This window comes from Dicentrarchus labrax, unplaced genomic scaffold (genome assembly GCF_905237075.1).
Source record: "Dicentrarchus labrax unplaced genomic scaffold, dlabrax2021, whole genome shotgun sequence".
Taxonomy (NCBI): domain Eukaryota; kingdom Metazoa; phylum Chordata; class Actinopteri; family Moronidae; genus Dicentrarchus; species Dicentrarchus labrax.
The window spans coordinates 3,246,659-3,264,831 of record NW_026136717.1 but is presented as its reverse complement, the minus strand read 5'-3'; the positions used below and the strand labels follow the sequence as shown (position 1 = coordinate 3,264,831).

General features: G+C 41.0%; 1 protein-coding gene and 2 long non-coding RNA genes across 28 annotated transcripts in view; 1 reads left to right on the top strand and 2 right to left on the bottom strand.

The window, feature by feature from the left end:
- LOC127379446 (uncharacterized) overlaps window positions 1-18,173 on the bottom strand; it is a 149,073-nt gene that overhangs the window by 61,062 nt on the left and 69,838 nt on the right. The gene's annotated exons all lie outside the window — the stretch shown is intronic.
- Window positions 8,199-18,173, top strand: part of camk2d1 (calcium/calmodulin-dependent protein kinase (CaM kinase) II delta 1) — a 99,188-nt gene continuing 89,213 nt past the window's right edge. For 17 of the 26 annotated variants that reach the window (XM_051429042.1, XM_051429039.1, XM_051429033.1 and 14 more), the window contains exons 1-2: window positions 8,201-8,539; window positions 11,313-11,407. In XM_051429042.1, the coding sequence (XP_051285002.1) occupies window positions 8,478-8,539; window positions 11,313-11,407 (157 nt within the window). In that variant the 5' untranslated portion in view covers window positions 8,201-8,477. Of the gene's footprint in view, window positions 8,540-11,312; window positions 11,408-18,173 lie in introns of all 26 variants that reach the window. The other 9 variants (XM_051429024.1, XM_051429032.1, XM_051429021.1 and 6 more) reach the window with 3 other exon arrangements.
- On the bottom strand, window positions 9,897-13,855 carry LOC127379444 (uncharacterized). Its single transcript, XR_007888307.1, has 3 exons — window positions 13,753-13,855; window positions 13,404-13,449; window positions 9,897-10,937 (listed from the first exon to the last, which is right to left on the bottom strand). It is a non-coding gene; the product is annotated as an uncharacterized LOC127379444 (long non-coding RNA).

Here is an 18,173-nt window from a genome sequence, read left to right as displayed (position 1 = left end):
CACCTGTCACATGCCAGGGTGTGTGAGGGAAATCAGAGGCAATGGAAGGTTGGACAGTGCAGGGCTGCAGTTTCATGATGTCATGACTTTGGCCTCAGGATCACCTTTCCATTTATTTCCCCCCAGAGGAACGTGGAAGGTGTGTTAGTGTGTGTATATCCAGGGCTGGTTCATCTTTGATGTGATGCAGTATGATTGATGCAGTCACCGGGAAGGATTGTGGTTCCTGTTAATAAAATGCAAACAATAAGCACACACATTGCATGAGTCAAGTCAGATGTGCTGTCCGGCCTGCAAACCCTTACCATCTGACTTACCACATACAGATAATATAATAATATAATGTCATTTTGCAAAGTAACAAATTGCTACAGACGCTTTTTCATCTAGACTTTCTACAAATTTGTGTGGGAAATGTTTTGTTTCACAACTTATTTTATCTTATTTTTGTAGTTTTGGTCATCATTCACCTCATTCCTATAGCTGACATTGGTACATATGGAGTTAATTGCTGCAATCTTGAATACAGTAAGTGCGCAAAAAAATGCTCAGATGATCAGAGAGATTGGAAATGAACCTTCATGTTGTAAAGATAAGACGTCAGTTGAAATGAACCCGAATTCTTCTTTAATATTATTTGTAATTATTGGCCATTTGTTTAATGAATCCAAAGTTATTGGTAGCCATATCTGTGAAAAGGGTTGCTATTGTGCATGTTGGCTCACTGGAAAGAGCAGAATCTTAATTAATATCATCGGTAAAAATTGTGTTCACCCTACTATTGCATGTGAAAAGGCTGCTGTGAAAAAAGCCTATATGCAGAAATAAAGCCTATAAATCAGCGTCTGTCCAAAATGTTCCAATAACTCCAAAACATTTGAAAAAATCCATATATAACTGTGCTTATTGGCCTTCCATATGTGTCAAACTGTGTGTTATATAACCCCAGTATGTGTGAGAGGAGTTTTAGTGCAGCAGTAAAAGCTCACTCTCCTCCAGCCTCCTGGGTCTTCACATTGACCTTCTCTCCATGCCTCTCCCACCGCCAGATGGGAACGTTGGATCGTCTCTTTATGCAAACTCCACATGCTGTCTGCAGCTCACGCCAACACTAAGTGAGGGAAAATGTACCGCTGTATGTTACAATATAAATCTCCGTCTTCACAAACCCGATTCCACTGTGAGTTTAATGATGCTGAGTAATATGAGACCACCTGTAAGCAGGGGAGGGCCGAAGGAGGAGGGGGTTTATGTTGCCAAGGTGTCACTCATCCCACTGCGTACACTGTTGTTCTTTAGTGTTGGATGGATGCAGTAAATAGGTACAATAACTGTCATTTATGATAAAGCATGTAGGGATGTGTGTGGTGTGAAACTAAATCAGAGTGTGAAGTTCCGTGCTGAGTACTGCATGTTCAAGCAGTGCTTAATATACGTTATGTGTCTGTGATTGTACAGTGTAAAACTGCAAGAAATCTCCGTCTCAAGTTTCACAATTTTCATCATTCTAAGGTCATGTTACATATTTTACCTCTCTGTTACCCCAGTGATTAATGCAAGCCAAGTTTGTCCACTAATTTATGGATTTTGTTCAAGATTTCTGTTCTTCATTCTCGAGAGCTGAGAATGCCATCATACCCGAGCTGAGTGCATTCCAGTGCAACAAGTCAGAAAACCAAGCTCTAGCCAGGTTAGTCACTGTTAGCAATGCCAGTTGATATCAGCACATTACACTGTATGTTGCTCATACAAACGCATTCACAGACAGAGAATTAGACAGTGCTGTGTGTACGACTGATTTAATGAGAAACAAAAGACAGAAGCTAATGCTAATAAACAGTACATTTTTACAACGTTCACTAAGTTGACATGCAGCCACCCCAAGCCTAAAAATCCAAGATTTGGGGCTGGGGGTGGTGAGGTTCTTCTGACTTCAGGGGGCATTTCCGATTGGGAAAGTCCGGCTGCCCAGTTCAGATTGAATGAACCATGACATCGCTTTGGCTCTCTTTAGATGCTCTTGGTCTTATTTTGTAAAGCTCCAGTGTGTAACATTTAGGAAGGTCTATTGTCAGAAATGGAATATAATATTCATAGGTTTCATGTTTTCACAAGTGTATAATCATTGTGTTTTTATTAACTTAGAATGAGCTGATTTAATCTACAGACACCACAGGTCGTCGTCCATGGAGTCCGCCATGTTGAACAGGCATGTTTCTACAATAGCCCAGAAGGGACAAACCAGACACTGGGTCTGGATCAGGTCTTTTGTGTTTTTTACGGTTTCGCAGCCTCTGATGTTTCTCCTACAGAAAAAATGTATAAAAAACCTACCAGGGCAGTAAGAACATTTTAGTTTCCAGGGGGAACCACATGAGTTCCTAAAAAGTATTTATAATTCCTTCATTTATTGATATATTTTCCTACACTGATTTTCTCTTGTTTCATCCCATTTACTACTGATAATTTAGACTTTACATTAAAGCAAACTCAGGCTTATAAATAAAGCATATAAATGAAGCATTAGTAAATTTAAGGAAAAAAAGGGAACCACGTGATAAGTTTTGGTTTGCCAAGTTTACCAGTGCTTCACACGATGTCCAAGATGAAGAATGAGTCAGTAAGGCTTGGTCCATTCCACAGCCTCCTACAAATGCAGCTGAGGGAAGCTTCCTTTGTCTGGAGGAAGCGACCTCCAAGTCCTTCGTTGTCTTCAGATTCTGGTGACACTGTGGGGACACACGTCATGATGTTGAAGCTGTCCTCACATCAGTGCAAGTATGTATGATCGGGATGATTCCTGCCCTCCCCATTTTTACCTTTTACTCTAAGAAGGCAGACATATTGGATGTGTTTTTATTTGTATCCACCAGGTTTTGTCTCCTTTCATCATGCACCACGACCAGAACTACAGAGCTGTAGTTTCACTGAACTGGAAGAACAGTGCCCTCTTCCTGTTGGGTACCATAAGCAATCCAAATGTGTCCCTTTAGGACAGAAAATGTTAAATTAGAGACTTGTGCACTTCTTGGCAACAGTTTCATTTATTTACACTTAATCATAGTTCATATAATATCTCATTATCAGTATATATATAGTTTGGACGCAGATGTTCTTATTGAACCCCAAGCAGATGTACCATCAGTGTACATACAGCACAGAACACTTCTTCTGGTACTGACCCCATAAGAGCAGGTGTCTGCCTCTTCAGACCTTTACTCACATGGATGTTTATAATAATAATAAATACTTTAATTAATTAATTAATTTATACAGCATATTAAAAGTTTTAGATCATTTAATGTCCGGAACTAGGATTAAAAACATTTCAGGAAGCAATGACGCAAAATACAATCAGACAATAAAAATCATATGGAAGTGTTAGAATAAAAAGAATTAAAAAAGATAAATTATTCTAAAATGAACTGCACTGGGGCAAATAAATGTAACAATTAAAATAATACAAAATTAAAACAAGAAAATATCAATCGCTAATATTTGATAAACAAAATATCAGTAAAATTGATGAGACATGATGGAATCTGAATCTGAAGATATGGGACTACGCCCTAAAGGTGATCAATAAAATCTTAAAAGCAATAGTCTAAAGACAACCTTTTCAAAAGTAAAGCAAATTGATCTTTATACCTTTTGGAATAATAATAACATTTATAGGAAAGATAAATTCTGGACTAGATTGTCAAAATTCTTTTTAAATATTTTTATATCATATAAAAAAAACCACAAATTAGTAGTAGTAAGTAATTCTCACTATATAGCCACATAAATAAGAACAGGTTAGCACTATAGGGAAACTCCGGGGTACCTACTAACTTCATTTAGGAATATGTATGTACGTATTTCTAAGCACATTGGCAATGAATCAAAAGAAACCAAAAAGCAATGAATGTGGGGCCCCACATTAAGTCCTGGGCCAGTTGCTTGCTTTGCCGTGTCATCCAGCCTCAGTCTGCAGACTTCAGCAGACATCCTGGATGTAACAGTATCCATATCCCCTCACTCAGTGTCGAGCAGTGGCTCTCAACATTTTGGGTTTCATTGACCCCTAAATCGACAGCAGACCATGGTCCTGTGTTTGATAAGGTGCAGTCTCAGGGATCCCTGTCTGATAGGTTGAGTTACTCCATAACTATCTGTACTGTAGAGTGGCAGATTAACAGTAAAGTCATTCTTATACATTATCTCATTGTCAAACTTTAAACCAATGAAATTATAGTGAAATTAAAATATTCCCCATTTCTGCTGGGATGCTGCTGGAACCCCCTCAAAGCTCTAACTCTAAAATGTCAAAAATCTTTTCATATGGGACTAAACCTGATCAAATGGTAGTCTTTGAAGTCTATTTTCTCTCATTTGGAGAGTCCTTGATCTGTCAGGTAAGGAATCCCCATCAATTTATGGATGTCTATGACGATGTCTTGTCACTGGAGGGCAGCAGAGGGCAGGAGAATCCATGCACTGGACTCCCTTCTACTCCTTCTATAAATAGCTCATCGTCATGGTGATGGTGCTGATGCAGATATATACAGCCATCCAATCATTCCTCAATGAAATACTGTGATGAGAACAGGACTGTTCACAGCTGAATGAACACACACACACACACATACACACACATCCCTGTGTTACTACATCGGTGACACAGACTTAATGCATTTCCTAGACCCTTACCCGAACCCTACAACCAGGTCTTGACCCTCAAACAGCCCTTTATACTTCTGGGGTCCTTCCTTATGGTCCCCAATTTTTGGACCCCACAAATGAAGTAAAACAAGCCCGCACACAAACCAATGGTGTGTTTTATAACAGCCCTTCCTCACTGGTGGATTAGGTCAGATTACAGGCTGACAGGGGATTAATGAGATCCAGTTAACTGTAGGTGTGTGAGGTGAACCTGATCAGCCTCATTTTTGAACTGGTTCTTACTGGTCTGGGAAGATTTGGGGTTTCTTGAGGGACCACACTTTTTAAGAGGTTTACACGCTTAATCAAGCAACTTCAGTGTGTTTGCCAAAGGACATAAAAAATTAAAGCGGTTCTAGAAATACCCCGACCTAATTACTTTGATTAGCCATTAGTGTCCTGGTAATGTCTGACCTAATATATTACAGTAAGGGGGGTCCACAGGAGCTGCTGTGTTGCCTTTAAGGTCTCCATCCAAGCGTGTACATTCCACAACTCAAGCTGAAGTAAAGGTCATTAGCTGAGTGTCAAAGGTCTGTCTTGAGTTTGGAAACTGGTTCCAGACAAATGCTGGAAGCAGCTGGAACACCTAAAGCCAACATCTGTAACTCCAGACCAGGAGTCAGTGGACCAGGAGTCAGTGGATGGCTGGACAAAGATCAAGGATAGTATCTTTGAACCGCTGTGTTGGAAAGTAACTAATTACAGTTACTCAAGTACTGTACTTTAAAGGTCCAGTGTGTAACATTGAGGAGGATCTATTGGCAGAACTGGAATATAATATTCATAGTTAGGTTTTCATTAGTGTATAATCACCTGATGATAGGAACTGTGTGTTTTCATTACCTTAGAATGAGCTGTTATCTACAGAGGGAGTGGGCCCTCTTCTACAGAGCCTTCCTTGTTGATCCGCCATGTTTCTACAGTAGCCCACAATGGACAAACCAAACACTGGCTCTAGATAGGGCCTTTTTGGGTTTTTTTAGTTTCTCCTAAACACTTCACAGCCTCAGTTCTCATTGCCAGGTTTTCAAATACAGATGCAAGCAGTGTTCAGTTAATTGCAATCTGCAACTTCACCATTAGGTCTCACTAAATCCTACACACTGGTCCTTTCAGGACAACTTTGAGGAACTTCAATTTTACACCAGACAACAAAAACATATTCCAGCATACAATAATTGACACTTTTATTACATGAAAAACAAGTTATTCCTAGGATTCACCTCTTCCTACTTCTGATTTGTATTATAATGGGAGGCCTATGTATTTGGATAACATTCTCTTTTTTCTAATATTTCTACTTTTTTTCCCCTACTATGTACCTTATTTATATATTATTTATTTTCATATGTATTCTGAATCTACTATTTGAATAATGGAAAATATACTGAATGAAATGCCAGTTTTGCACTACCGGTTTTGTATGAATTGTATCTCATTGTCTTCTGTAATGTAACATTAATATTTAAGCTTGAATGATTCATTCCATTTGCTATTTTCTATTGTATTTGTATTTTATCTTTTGGATTTCCAGCACCTGATGGTAATGAAGCAGAGAATGAATCTGTTGAAGCGACATGCGAAACTCGTGGTGTGCTCCATTTTGTTCTGTCTTTAATGTAATAACACAATGTTTGCACCAGCTGGCACCCAGAAGAATAGCACTTGCAACTTTTTATTTCCATTTTATGTTAATTTACACATTTATATGATACTTTTAGTTGCCAGCTCATTTTCAAAGTAAGATTTTATAGTGTACGAAATCCCTTACATAAAAGCTGTATCTGTGAGTTGTTAGTTCCTTCTTAGAGACATGTCCCCTCTAAACTCCTCCCATGGTTCCATTTCAGTGAGTGAGTGCTGAAAGAGATCTAAAGCAATATATTGGATTTTTCTCACATTATTGAGGTATTTTCAGCAAAAGTTTATTTATTCAGTTTCCTCTTCAATTAGATACATTTTTCTAACTTTATTGTATGGTGTGATTCACATCAACAAACCCAGACCTAGCTGTGTGGTGGGCTGTTAATGGAAGTGTGGCTCTGTGGGTTTTTAGAGGCTCAGGAAGAGCTGTGAACTCCCACAGCAGTTCGACCCTGCTGCCTCTAGATGGAGCCCGTGTGTAACATTTTCAACAAGGAAACGCTGAGAAGAAATTCTGCTTTATCAAGTTGGACACAGCATACCAAGAAAAAAACGGATGTTGAGTTAGGTACCTCCAAAATAAAAAAGCATTCACGTTTGCCACATTGAAAAATAAATGTTTGGTACAATATTCAATGACCAAGTAAATAACATGATGAAAAACAAAATGAAATAAAACTTAAATATATAAGATATACATAATAGTGCACAGATTCAAGGTGTGTTTTCATGAGATAAAAGGGTGCAACTTTCAACTTTTGCCATCCACTTGATTAGACACTTTGTTTAAAGACATATGTTTCTATAACTAACAACACAATATAACTACGATGATCATTTTAATTGATAGGAGTGCTTAAAGACTCGTCATAATACAAGTATGGTACAGAATTACAAAACATGTATGTTCCACCAAGTACATTTTTAAAAAACTCTACGGAAGCCAAGAATGGCCATGCTTGCAATCCTTTTTTTAATGTCGTTATCTTGAGTTCATGAATGAATTTATTTGATTATCTTGGGAAAGCAAAAGGCCAATTTCGTGACATAACAAGCCAATTTATCACAAGGAAATTATTTTTGTTTTCCCGAGATCACAGTATAATTATGGAGAACTCAGAAATGTCAACATCACTGTCATGACTGAACCAAAAAGAGTTGTTACCAGAATGGACATCTGACAGTTCATTGAAGCTGTTCCTTTCCTGGCAATGTGATGCAAGACTGACAAAATCTATCTGGAGACTGAGATTTATTAACAAGCTCAAAGATTCTTGTCATGCACTTTGTCCTGGCTGCTGGCTCACGTTGGTCAGTATGAAAATGAATATACGCCATCTACGTGTGCCAGCATGGCACTCCTGATCTCTGATAAACATTATAAGTCATAAGAGGAAACGACATTTTGATGTTATCTTGGGATAACAAGATTGTTCTCTCAAGATTATAAAATCATTAACTTGTGATCCCGAGATAACGGCATTAAAAAGAATTGCAGGCGCACCCTTTCTTGACTACCATAAAAAAAAGTTAGCCCATAATTCACAAACATAACTGGCTCACTTAATATGATGGCAGGCTTGTAAGTAAAAAAGGAGGATAAAAACAAATTAGATGGGAAGAGGACATGTTTTTTTTATGATACATAAAATCTACATTGGATTGTAAAGGACTGAAAAACAGGACTAAACTTGAGTTTGAAATATTTTACCTTTAAATACACCCCAATAGCCTACAACCACAGAGAAAGACAATTAAAGGGCCTGTTAATTGGACTTTTATTTTGAAACGTCGCCACCGGATGAGGGATATACCATATGAAGTCTGTCTTGACTTCGGTCAACTAATCCAAGTGTCAGCCTTGAGACAAACACAACAGCAGGTCGCGACGTCCCTGTCAACTCCAGGAGTAATCGGGGTCTGCGAACAGGAGCCGGGAGGAGCGACGCCGAGCTATTACCGCATTCAGGAGACATTTCTAAATAATTCTTAAGTTTTGCTTTTATTTTGTCCTCCGGAAGGCGACAAGTGGCGCTCCGGGAGCCAGAGGGGAAAGGATTTGTGGAGAGTATCACAGCGACTGAGGCTTTCAGTTTCCCAAGTTGTTCTCCTGCGCTCACCTGAACATGGCTTCAACGACCTGCACCAGGTTTACCGACGAGTACCAGCTGTACGAGGAGCTGGGGAAGTAAGTTGTCCTCCTGCTTTAAATGTTTTTACTCGACATTTTCAGTGAAAGTGAAGCTGTGTTTGTACTATCGGTAATCAGACTGACCGAAACGTCCGCGAGAGCCCTCCGCCTACCTGTTCCTACCTTGATACGTTCAGTTAGCGCGTGCGGGCAGGTCTTCACGCCAAATCTCATTCAAAAATCCTCCAATTTTCTTCTCATTGGTTATCAACGAAAAGCGCCAGTGTGAGAAAATGTGAATGACTTATTTTTTAACCCCGAGGTCTTATATGTAATACCTCCTATTCTCTCAGGTTTATTCTTAACTTTTTGAGTCTGTTCTCTTTGCTCGTTAACGCTATTTGCTGTTTATCTCGGAAGGACAATGTCTCGGTAATGCCCTGCATGCCAGTTGAAAAAGTTGCCTTTTTCGAAAGAAACAAAGCAAAGTGCCTCGGAATGTATGCCGAATACATAAGTGACACATGATAATTACTCAGCCATCTTAAGTCATGCTTCTGTGAGCCTGTGCATTTGGCTACCTGCCATGCAAGTAAAAACACGCAGAGATCTGTGTGGAATTTGGTTGGTGTCATTAGCAGCGCGGGTCAGCGGGTAACCTGCCACCTGTGTCGCTCTCACTGAGCTGCTCTGAGACGCCTACCTTGAGCTAGACTGTAACGGCAGCGTTATTATTAGAAACTGCTTATCACATATACTGTGTGTCTGACACAGACAGCAGACAGGTCCTCAGCTCAGCTCGGGGAAGGTGTGGCTGTCTCCTTTGAGCCTGGCCTCAGGTTTAGTCATGCCTTGCTGTTATAGTGGAGATCAGTCATCATTTAGCCAGCTGTATTGGAAAATAAATCACAGATGAGTACTGTGTACTGATATAGTATCAACATCACAGACTACACCGGTTGCTGCTCCGCTCTGTCTGCAGGAATGTTGCTAAAAACAGGTTTGGAAGACTGTAATGATTAATAGATGGAAGAACTTCTTCTGTAGGCACTATATACACACACTGTAAAAAAGAAAGGACAAAAAGAAAGTAATTTTTACGGTGAAAAAACCTACCATGGGCATGGTAGGACTTTTTCTACTATTAAAGTAAAAGGATATTAGAACTGTTGGTTTTTTACGGTTAAAGCTGGGGTTTTATTCTGTATTTTAGAAGTTTTTACCATAAAAAAAACCTTGTTTGCCAAATGAAAATACCATATGAATGCTGTATAAAAAAGGTTTTCTGTGCAAATTACAGACTGTAATATGAAAAAATACTTTTAGTATGTATAAATCCCTTTTTAAATGCCATATAAATAAATAATAAAATGAAGATAAAAAAATAAAATAATATTTGCCATGAGATATGATGGTGTTTTACTGTTACAGAAACTACAATGAACCTATTTAAGTTGAGAGTCTTTTATCTACTGCCATGGTTTGGCAGTTTTTCACTGTAAAATCTAAAGACAGTTTTTAGATTCTGGGTATTCCAGCTGCATATTTTTAGAGGGAGTTGCTATAGATTTTAGGTACGCTCTCAGGAGGGAGTGCAAGGTGAGCCAGATTCAGAGTCTACAGGAGGACAGGTATTGGAATGTATCCCCTGACCATTCATGTATTTTTGAACCCCAAAATGTTCTTTTTGAGCAGAGTTGTGCTTGTGAAGGTCATTCAGTCAATAATGAATCTGCCAGGCGCTTCTTAAAAACCAATCAGTGTTACAGTGAGTGTTGAAATCAGCTCTGTTCACAAGCTATTCAGAGCAGTGCTTGACACAGTCTGCAACAGTCTGCTACTTGCTGGCATCCTTAAATACATTCTTCATTCACATACCTTTTATTAATGAAGAATTAATGGTACCAGTTTCCCTAAAGCAATGGAAAACTTTTTAATCAAAGTATTTCTAGGAGATCCTGTAGGGCTGAGCACTGTGATTATTTTAGACCTCAACAAATTCACAAATCACTCCCACTGACCGTGACGCACAGTATGCTCACTACAAAGCAGAGAAATAAACGAATAATGGCGAGTTGATGCACAGACTGACTGGGACTAGGAAAGTGTATTTTATTTATATTTTCTGATCTGAAGTTAACTATATTGTTCAATGGTAATGGTAATGGCAAGCACATCAGTATCTTTATTAAAGTGAATTAGCGATGAATCATCCTCCTGCACTAATCATACATCAACATTTCACAAATGATGTTTTCAGGGGAGCTCATGGCTCATTAAGAGGAGCCGGGCTCCCCGTGGCTCCCCTGTAGTTCGCGCCCTGCCTTCTTATCCTTTAGAGGGTTGCGTAGGGGGGCTGCTGCTGATCCCAGCTGACATTGGGTGAGAGGGGTGGCACATGCTGGACTGGTGGCCAGTTAATCACAGGGCTGACACACACATAGACAATCCACACCTGCAGGGACATTCAGAGTCACCAATCAACCCTGCATGTCTTCAGTCTGTGGGAGAAAACCGGAGCACCTGGAGGAAACCCACGCAGGCACTGGCAGAACACGCAAACTCCACAATCGGCTATTTAATGAAAACTAAAAAAAGGGAGTGAAATGCTTAAAGGAGGAGGAGCTCACATGCACTACGCGGACAAGACACAGACACGCCCACAGGGGGTCATAAATGTAACCTTTAAGTGCAAAAAGTGATTACATCTTTGAGGATTCAGTGATCTAATGTTGGTTGTTTTGCTGGTTGTGTTAAAGTGTTAAATGATGGCTGTATTGTGTGTTTTGGAAAGTCTGGCCATACAGTGATCTCTCTAACTCTCCTGCAGGGGTGCTTTCTCTGTGGTGAGACGGTGCATGAAGATTTCCACAGGACAGGAGTACGCCGCCAAAATAATCAATACCAAGAAGTTGTCCGCCCGGGGTGAGTACATGTGGTGTAATGTGGCTTTGACCTCATGCTGTCATACTACACATTGTTGCTCTGTCGGATAGAGACATGAGGCCGCGACAGTATCTTAAAACGGTTCCTTTTGTTTCAGCCATGTCATCGCTCCAATCAACTTCCTCTTTGACTGTATATGTTTTCTCACACCTTCTTCTCCCAGTCATATCTGTATTAGCGGGTGGTGGTCTGGTTTCGAATGGTAGCAGCAGCCGTGCTAACCACATCTCACTCCTCCAGCTTTAAATTCACTTTCGCTTTCCCATGCTTTCCATTTTTGTAAGTCCGCTCATCAAAGTGGCACCAACATGAAGGAGGCCAACAGCTCCTTTTGTGACTCATTCTCTGATATCAACCACAGCCTCTGATTTCTGATGAGCTGTACGTGACTCACAGCGCTGTCTTTCACATAAAAAACACGAGCTAGTGAAGGCAACGCGGTGGCAGGGTTGAGAACAATTCTCTTCTCTTGTTCTCCACGCGCTGACCTTTTCTGTTTGTGCTTGCTTCTGTAATGGAGCGTTTGTCCAGAAAGCAGAGGGATTCTTTTCCTCTCCTCACCTTTTTTTTTTATTCCCTCCATCATTATCTGTGCAGCGTGGGCCGAGAGGCTCCTGCAGTCTGGATCTTTCGCCGCTGAACGATCCCCGCGCGAAACCCTAATGGGCTGATGGGAGAGCATGCGACACACAAATTCACAAACAAGAGGAGATAGGCTTGAAAAGGCACGCAGTGATGGCGAGCGGCTGCAAAGCAGATGTGGTGTCTCATGAGGGAAGCAGGGGGTTTCCTTACAGCATTGACAGCTGCATAGAGAAAAGCAAAATGGAGGAGTGCAAAAGAGACAAACAAAGAACCAAAAAGTAAAAAGAGAATAACCATTTTGCTTTTCTCCACGCCTCAGTGATACAATAGTCTTGAATGAGAAAGCTTCTGGTTGCTGGGTGTAATTATCGGGGCCGTAGCTCCAAAGGTGAGAGGAGAACATGAGCGATGAAAGGGAGGTGAGCAGAGAGAGAGAGAGAGAGAGAGAGAGAGAGAGAGAGAGAGAGAGAGAGAGAGAGAGAGAGAGAGAGAGAGAGAGAGAGAGAGAGAGAGAGAGAGAGAGAGAGAGAGAGAGAGAGGGAGGGCAGATGTTTATAAAAGGGGGCAAGTCCGTGATTGATTCCATACTCAGATTTCTTTGGCCGAATGCCTTCGCTGAGCCCAAGCCCTCTCACCTGAAGGAGAAAATGGGAGTGAAATGGAAAGAGGTGTGTGTGTGTGTGTGTGTGTGTGTGTGTGTGTGTGTGTCACACACCTTCTCTATGGTGTTTGTGCAAGGTGAAAGCCTTTTCAGGAAGCAAGGGGAAAACAGTCTAATTAGCACTTTGTTATTTTTAAGTTTATGTAGTGGGACTTTGAATGTGCCTCTGTGGGCTGAGAAATGAAAAGGATAATCTTGGTTTATCATAATTTAGGTCTTGTTTTGTGCTGTAGTGAATACCATTCGAGGACACATCTCAGTAGTTTCGAGATTGAGTTCAGATGTACGGTGGCCCTGAGGGTCAAAACGCAACACCATTTTACAAAAGAAAATAATGTTTTACAGAACAAGTTGTTCACAGTCGACCTTTTTCACAGCAGACATTTTGACATGAAATAGTTAATATACTATTAATATAAAGTAAACACAGGTGTTACCAATGACTTGGGTTCTGTCCACTCACAAACAGGAAGTGTTGTTGCGACCTTTCCATAACCTAAAAGGTTGTTGTGTTTTGCCGCTCAGGGCCACCGTACAGACGATTCCAAGTTGGCCATTGTGGAGTTATTTGAGCTTTTTTGCCTCAGTTTCGGCCTTAAACTTGAAAGTGGCTTAAAAGACGAGAGAACTCCATTCCTTTTTTCAAATCCTCTTTTTTTCTTTGTATGTCATTTTTTTTTATCCACAGCAGTTTGTTGGTAAAAACACACAATAGAAAGTATGCATTACCTGCACTTTGGGGAGGCTTCTTTAACACATCCAGTCTGCTACAAGTCTAAAATAATAGAAAAAACCATGAGACTCTAGTATTACTCACAGAAGTTGTAATTCATCTGAAATGTTCTCACCTTTTGAAATCACAACTTGTGTATTCTTAACATTATCGTTCCTATTCTGACCCTGCTGTGCTGTGGCCGCTGCATTCAGTCTCATAACCACATCATGGCCACGACCCAGCTCACCACTGGTTATGTGGTCTGGTTAAAAGTAACCCAATGACATTTCTCTTACTCTCTGACTCTTAATGCTACAGAATTGCACATTTCAGCCTCAAATCATGAAAACCAACGTGACCCACCTTACAGGGGTTTCACATGACAGCAGAAGAGATTGAGGGAAGACTGCACTGAGGGCTCATTCTGCCTTTAGGCAAACAGACAGCAGTGTGCTGTTAGACCGGCTGATAGATACTGAAGCCGGCAGACTGAACTCAAGGTCACGTTCAATGAGGGGAAACCCCAGAGTCACTGCCAACGCTGCTGCCTCTGCGTGATGAGAGACCCTAAACAGGAAGCTCAATCCCATTTGGAGAGGCTTTATGTGGCTGTAAACCTTGGCTTCCCACCAAACGCAGTGCTCTTCTAAGAAATATTGACGTGATGCAGCCTGAACATTTAAGAACAACATCAGGAAGACGTTTTGATCTCGGTACTCTTTCGCTTTGAGAAAGTGCACTCAGTCGTAATCACATCCTCATCTGTTTGTAGTACTTCAGCTTTCACAGTGGTTTTAAACCTTTAACACTGACTTGTTGTATCCTGTGAGAATGTATTTGTGCCTTAAGTGTACTGTCAGAATATTTTACAGGAAAAGCACAGTGCAAGGTCACTCCTCCACCCAGGGGGATCAGGATGTGGGCCATTGATATGTAGATAGCACACAGCTTGGATTGAGAGCAGCATCGGTGTGACTCCTTAGGGTGCAGCCTCCACTTCGATTGGATCCTGCTTGTAAAACATGTCAGATTCCATCAAGATAGTTGAAAGAAGCAGTAGCAGTAGTTGTTGTTGCTTAGCCAGTTTTTCTTTTTTTAAATGATCTACCTATCTTTTATCCAATTTTTTTATTCCATTAATTTGATCATGTTTGAAGTTTGCAAAGAAAAAAAGTTTATGTATGGCTTATTCTCACCTCCTCCCTTCAAAATAAAAGCCCTGATACTGGGTCAAGCACAGAACACGTAACTAAAACATTATCCAGATGTATTGAGCTGAAAGCCCGTCTTCTCTGACGGCGCAGGCTCGTATGAAGGGAAAACTAGGGCAGTGGTTGAACACAGACCTAGTGATGCTTGGACTCGGCGGAGTGGAAATGATCACTTGACAAACCCACCAGGCTGTGGAAAAGCCAGCCACGGTTCAGGAGCCAGCCATTCTGTCGTTTTGCTTCTGGAAAATACCCGAGGCCCCGGCCGCTCACGGTGAACTCTTCATTCCCATGGAAACAAAAGAGATGGGAAGCTAAATATAGTCTGTGGGGTAATACAGGCGTTGAAGTACAGTCTTAGTGCTGTTAATTGTGCAACTGTTAGTGCTGTATGAGTCACTGGGCTCAGACATATTTAGCTAAACAATGAACAATAATATAATATACTGAATCTGAAATTTTTGTCTCGCTTCATTTAACAGCACTGAGCCCTGTAAGTTCTTCCTAAGTCACGTTCACACACACCCAAACACACACACACACACACACACACACACACACACACACACACACACACACCCACACACACACACACACACACACACACACACACCCACTGTCAGTTAACATGCCTGAGCCAACTGCTTTTTATGTCAGCTGTAACAGGGGTGACAACCTGACCCCTCAACCCTGTGGTTTATATCGAGACTGGGTCAGCGGTACCTAAAATGCTTCCTGCCACACTCCCCTGTGTACACACACACACACACACACACTAACACACACACACACAGAGTGTCCAAATAAAGTGCTCCATCAGAGCACACACCGCCGGTTGTTGTGTGCGCGGGGCCAGTGGTTGGCTTAGCAGCTAATGTCAGGGGCTCAACACGCCATTTACACAGTACCCTGCTAAGACCAGACATGAAAGAGATGGATCAAGGGAGATATATTGTGTGTGTGTTTGTGTGTGCCTTTGTGTCTTACAAAGGGAAAAAGAGATATGACACAAAGCAGTGCCGTGCGTACAGTCTAAATGGTACTTGAGTGTGTCTTGTCATTGTATCCGCAGCTCATCCCTCAGGTCCTGGCTGACCCATATGGCCTCTGACTTGGATGACCAGCGAGCTGTTCACGCAGCCCTGTTGACACAAGCATAAGTGATGACTCAGAAAAACCCTGAGAGAATGTCCTTGTGTCTCCGTCACCATTTAAATAGTCTCTGTCTCATGCCTAAAGTGTGTCCTCTGACCCTAATTGCTTCTGTCAGAGACGGTAAGCTGATTGCACTTTAATATTTTACGCCATTTTAGCATCATTCATTCATTAAGAAATCCCACCATGCCATTTTCTGCTTACAATGTAATTCATTCACTTGGAATGCACCAGTTTTTGCGGGGGTTTGTTGGTCAACTTCACCCGTTCATTATCTGAACGTTAATGTTGAAGTGTCCAAGGAAGCAGAGATCTACTGCCTATTTCAAATGCTTTCTATCACAGCTAATAAAATAATATTTATTTCAGCAGATTAAGAAGCTAGCCAACCGGCCACAGCATCAGAGTGTGCAGCTGCTGTCAGAGTCCAAATCTCCTGATCCAGTTGACTTGAACAATTTTGGCTTAGCCCAAATTAGTTCATTCATTTTCATTTTAATAGTCAACTGATGAACAATTTTTAAGCAAAAAGGTCAACTTTTCAAAAGTGAACTTTTGCTGGTATTTTTTGTCTTCTGTGATAGTACATTGATTGTCTTTGGATTTTGGGCTGCTGGTCAAACAGAATTAGCAATCAGAAACACCTTGGCGTCTAAGAAACTTTGATAGACATATTTCACTGTTTCCTGACATTTTATTGAGTTGACAAATAAAAAATCTATCAAAAACATAGCTGACAGATTGATATCAGTAATGAACTGAAGCACTAAACTTAATATAAACATCAAAGTCATGCTTGCCATCCAGGCAGATGGTTGAGCACAGCTCCATGTTCACAGTTGGATCCATGGCGATGAGAAAATGACAACGTGCTGTGAGCGCTGTTGCAAAATATCATGAAACCTTTACGGTAACTAGAGTTGGAACTAATGACTATTCTCATTCTTGATTATTCTGTTGTTTATTGATTAATTGATTAATCATGGGGTCCACTAGCTGACAGTCTAAGGTACAAGTGGCCCAAATAAGATTTTCTTTTTCTTTTTTTTGTCATCTGTTGGCCTATTCATTCACTCTTGCTTGTGTGTGTAATTCCATGTCTATTGTTCTCTTGTTGTTTCTGCTGGTGTGCTCTTCTTTTCCTCCAGAACCCTGTCTCTGAAGGCTGTCCCCGCCTGCAGTGGAAGCCCCCGTTCTCCCATTAGAGTTGTCTTGATTGTGAACAAATTTGTACAACATTTCTCCACAACAACATGGAGTACAAAGCAATTGAAACCCAGCCCTTCTATTTTCTCTTGTTGACGACACAACCCCACATTTAGCTAAGTGGATAGCTGTCAACATTCACGTTTGGGGTGTGATTCCTCCCATACTGAAAGTCCAGACCTCTTGTTTTTCTTGTCTGCTCCAAGCGTGTTTCACCAGGGGAAAACAGATGGTGATGGAGTTTTGTTTTATCTCCTCACAGTTTTTTTCCCTTTTTTTTAACCTCAGTGTGTTTAACCCCCTGTGATTGATTCAGTTGAGACAAAAGGATCTGGAGCTCTTGTACTGCCTGCTTTGAACTGGATTTTGAGCCCATATGCAATCCATCTAAAGAGAAAGATTTGAGAGTTGAAATGCACCAGTGATGCTTAACAGTAGCACAATGGCAGAAGTATGTGTTTGTATATTTGTAATAATTCACCCCAGACTCCCTCTTCTTGTAACTGATGCACAGCTGCTCGCGGCAGGCTAAAAATATCTCATTAGAACGACGCAAGGGAGCATGAAAAACAGAAATCAGGCTGCCATGTTATAGAGCAACTGTCAGCGGGAGTGGAGGACTCCCCAGTCCTTGGCAAAAGGGATTTTCATCTCTGCCTGCCTAATTTCCCCGTCAATCAGCCGGCAAGAGATAGACTCATCAATCCAGCTTTTCTGTTTTTAAATAGTAATTGTTATTTCCACTGCAGCTCTAGCTAACTGTGTTCAAGCTGAAGGGGGGGGTGGGGGGGGATGAAGAAATGGAGGACAACAAGTCAGGGAAAATCAACAGCATGAAATATGTATGAGATAAACACACAGTGTAGAATGGCATCCGCTGCTAACTATTCAACGATACAGTGTACCGGTTGATGACAATTTACCATCTGTTACTCAGTATTGCGTATTGTATTGGGGTGCAATTGTTCAAAGTTCTTTTTAATGCTCAGTTGGCAGGCAGCAGATGGCAGGTATTGACTGTTTGATGATGAAATACATTGGCGGGTGCTAAGCTGATTTGTCTGCTATCAGCCACTCTATCAAAGCCCACGGGAGGCACCTCATCAATACTGATAAGCTGCATTGTCTTTTCTCTCATGGAATAATAACACTGGGTGTATTTCTGCGGATTAGTGCTTCAGTGCCTCTCTGACGTCGAGCCTTTGGAAGAAA